General features: G+C 37.2%; 1 protein-coding gene across 2 annotated transcripts; it reads left to right on the forward strand.

Moving 5' to 3' along the window:
• The first annotated feature begins 1,081 nt into the window (after positions 1-1,081).
• LOC113238228 (39S ribosomal protein L17, mitochondrial) lies at positions 1,082-2,191 on the forward strand. Of its 2 annotated transcripts, none has more exons than XM_026475017.1 (2): positions 1,082-1,485; positions 1,580-2,191. In XM_026475017.1, the coding sequence occupies exons 1-2, from the start codon at positions 1,282-1,284 to the stop codon at positions 2,000-2,002; spliced, it is 627 nt and encodes a 208-aa protein (XP_026330802.1). In that variant the 5' UTR covers positions 1,082-1,281; the 3' UTR covers positions 2,003-2,191. The 2 variants fall into 2 exon arrangements, with proteins under 2 accessions (XP_026330802.1, XP_026330803.1); XM_026475018.1 differs by having other exon boundaries at positions 1,116-1,479; positions 1,580-2,138.
• The last annotated feature ends 1,819 nt before the right edge of the window (positions 2,192-4,010 follow it).

Below are 4,010 nucleotides of genomic sequence, written 5' to 3' on the forward strand. Positions count from 1 at the left end.
ATTTATATTTCTACGTACAAGGTCAAGAGCACGTCTGCCTTTTTTTATAATAACAAGTGATGGAACGAACAAGTCGTGCGCCTGATGGTACGCTACACACCTGTCCATAACAGTTGCAGTGCCACTCACAGCGTTAAATCGTAAAGATCTGAGGGGCACTACCGCTGCGCCCGTCACCCTAAGACATAAGTTGACAAGTCCCATGTGCCTGTAATTTTACCACCAACCTTACCTTCAAAACCGGAACGAAGTAATGCTAACATTACAGCTTGGCGGCAGAAATAAGTAAGGTAGTGGCAGTATTTCCTTGGATGAACTCTTTCACAAGGAGCTCTACTGCAACTAAGCTTGACACTTAAGACTTAAATTCAACTCTATGCCGCTTACGATAAGAAGGGTCCAAAGTACAAAGTGTCAAGCTTGATGTGCTCTTGACTGTACGTCAACACGACATCAAACTATACACTTTTGTTCGATTATCGCCTCCAGTGCAATGGAACAAGATCCATCAATGTGTAGCTTAATGTGCTGCCGTCTGTACGTTGGTATCATTTTCAAATACTCATATAGCACTTGCTGTCTTGCGCTGGCTGCTATAAAAAAAATCTAAATTAGTAGTCGAGAAAAAATATCGATTGTTGATATATGGTTATTATAAATTTCGATTATGTCATGAAAAAATATCGACATTTTTAAGAAGCCTACACGAAGCCTATTGTAAAACAACCCACAGATCTCTTATTAGTTTGTGCCACAGACTAACGAGAAGACTACTACATCTTTCTAATTTGTGGAAGATACTCCTTGTGAGTATAGTGTTCTGTGGATACTATACATAATCCTACGTAGTAAATCTTATTAGTTTGTGCATAATCCAAAGAGATTCGCTCTGGACCTTTTGGAGGGAAAAGTTACGTTTTTATTTTGACTTTCAATTATTTTGTGAAATCTAGTTTAAAGTGGAATAGGATAGTGCTATTGTGCCTTAATCGCAGATTAAAACGCGAAATTATACGAATCTCGAACTAGAATACCCGTAGCGGCCCGTTTTAAGGAATCCCGAGTCAATCCAAGCACGCCGCCTCAAATTGCCTATCCTCTTTGTGGCGGCCATATTTACAGAAACATAATTAAACTTCATGTTTAGGCTGATGGCTTTGCCAAAGCCTTAATAAATTTAAAAAAAAAATCCAAAGCCATAACGCCATAACCTAAATTTTATGTAGGTTGAGCTCGAGAAAATAAAATTAAACATAAGATATATTGTAGTGTTCCATTAACATGAATCAAGCAGAAGTTACGAAATTAGTATCTAAGCTCCGTATAAAAGTAAACCCGGAACCTCGAAGACTCCGAAATGCCCAGGGCCCAGAAGGAAGATTAAACAAATTGCGTAAAACTGTAACAGGATTATTTAAATACGAAAGGATTGAGTTGACTCACAATAGAGCCGACGAGGCTCGTCAGTACGCAGAAAGGGTAAGAGTAAGCTATCCCTACTATTGTCTTGAACAGAAGTTCTCAGTTTTCAATTCTACTCGATAGGTACTTACTTTATTTTATAAATATTTTTTTACAGTTGATATCAGAGGCCATTCGGCATGGAGATTGCCACAAACCAACTATGGAAATAGCAGATTTTTGGTTACTTGAAAAGGAATTGGTACACAAACTTTTTAAAGTCCTAGTTCCTAGATATGAAAACTCCAACACAGCATTCACACGTATGTATAAGGCTCCAAGACCAGAATACAGCAGAAATTATGAGATGGCCATTCTAGAGCTCAAAGGAAATCCTTATCCCGCATTAGTTAACAAACAGACACACAATCGATTATTGATACAAAATGTTCTACTTGACGCTGCTAAATATGACTACAGACAAGCAAAATATGCTGAAATGGCAAACAAAATTGGAAAGGCCGAGGAGTCACATAAGCAATCAGAAAAAAACAGCTCTATAAAAGCTAATGTACTTGAGGAAAAAAGCACAGAAAGCTAGACTTAACCAATATAATTATATTTTGTAGTTTCTTAGTTGTTACTGTTATATTATGTACCTAAATGAAGTGCGTAACATGAATTAAATTGGTTTTATGTCGTCATTACACCACATAACTTTTATAAAAAAAAAATGTTTGAGGAGAGGGAATACATCCATTTGCCAAGTTTTTTTAAATCGGTTGCCAAAAAGTTCACCCTTAGAAGTGGAATATTTTCTTCAAATTTAAATGAGACCAATACCGAGGTACCCTTTTTCCTGCACCTCCTTTTTTTAAGTCTGTTAATAATTTTATTACTTTTTTATCGACTTTAATTTATGTGATCAAAAGGTATATCCTAACATTAAAAATTTAATTTATATAGACTACAAAAACGCCATTTTCACTCTATATGTCCGAACCATCTAAGCATCCCTTTCTGTATCTTTGTCACTATATCTTCTTTCACTCCACAATACTCTCTTATCACATTGTTCCGTAATTTATCCATCCGAGTCACTCCAGCCATACTCCTAAAAGCTCTCATTTCTACTGCATTAATTTCATGCTTCTTCTGCCAAACCCAACATACATAAGTGTAGGAACCAGCACATGCACAGCCAATCATGCCTTTTTAGACACTTTCTGGCTGCCCATGAAGGTATGCAAGGCACCATTCACCTGATTCCCTGCGTTCACTCTTCTTTCAATGTCTCTCACATTTTCCATCACACATAAACATAGAACCCAAATACACAAACTCTTTCACTTGTTCCACTTTCTCTCCTTCAATCAATATCGTGCGATTCGTCATATATTCCTCTCTTTCAAAAACCATTACCTTTTTCTTTCCCACATTAATTTTCATTCCTTTCCTTTTATGAGCACCATGCATAATATTTACCATCTCCTGCAACTCCTCCACTGACGATGCTAATACCACCTGGTCATCGGCGTATAGGAGGCACATAATAAGTAAACCATTCATTCTCAGCCCACACGTACTCTCTTTCAAACAATTGTCCATAATTAGGTTAAACAGCCATGGCGACGCTACACATCCCTGTCTGTCCGGAAAGGTGTTAACCTTTCCGGATATCTAACCAATCAGTGTAAGCACCATTTATTCTGACACAGGCACTGGAATCCTCATAGATTTCAGTACCTGAACTAGACTGCCGTCCACCCCATACATAGGCAATGTCGACCACAATTCTTTCCTTGACACCTGTCGTAGGCCTTCTCCAAGTCTTTAAAAGCGCAATAGACTTTGTCTTTTAGCCAAAAACTTTTCGGTTATGTTTCGCAAAAAGACCATCCATCCAGATCCATGCATCCCATTCCTCTTCTAAATCCCACTTGCACGTCCCAAATTCTTTCATCAAGAAACAAGTGTACCTTTGCAAAATAGTTTTATAAAAACTCGTGGATATACCTAGGACTGGAGGCGTCATTAATGTTAATAGGCAGTCCAGTCCCCTTTATCAAGGTACTAGCACAAAACGACTATCGCACAATAAACATTACTTTCAAATCGATATTTTTTCATTTGCATTATCGAATTCACCGAGTCAAGTGCTCCATGAAATATGTCGCCTTGCGACATACAAACTTGCAAAAAATCTCTGCTACACCCAGTCTAGTCAAAGATGAAATTACATTCCATTTATACGTCTATTTTCTACATTAATTACTAGTTTTCTATTTTAAACACATTTTTTCACAATGATCACATTGATTAAATTTATCGATTACATAGAAAATATTTGAAAACTTTCGAACATTTGACGTAAGCATGCCTATGAAATTCCTTAATTACTGACAGGCAAAACCACATACGAAAAATGCAATACTTCAGGAACGTTGTTTTTTCATTATAGAGAAGCGAACGTGCTTTGTATCTTCGATTTTTATCGATAGATTATGTAACGAAGTTTATTCAAATTGATTTCCCCGTCGTATTGTACGGACAACAGCACATCAAGCTAATTACGTAGGCCACTGCCGGAGGACTCAAAAAAAACCAAA

The sequence above is a fragment of the Hyposmocoma kahamanoa genome, unplaced genomic scaffold (genome assembly GCF_003589595.1).
Source record: "Hyposmocoma kahamanoa isolate Upper Pololo Valley unplaced genomic scaffold, ASM358959v1 95, whole genome shotgun sequence".
Classification (NCBI taxonomy): domain Eukaryota; kingdom Metazoa; phylum Arthropoda; class Insecta; order Lepidoptera; family Cosmopterigidae; genus Hyposmocoma; species Hyposmocoma kahamanoa.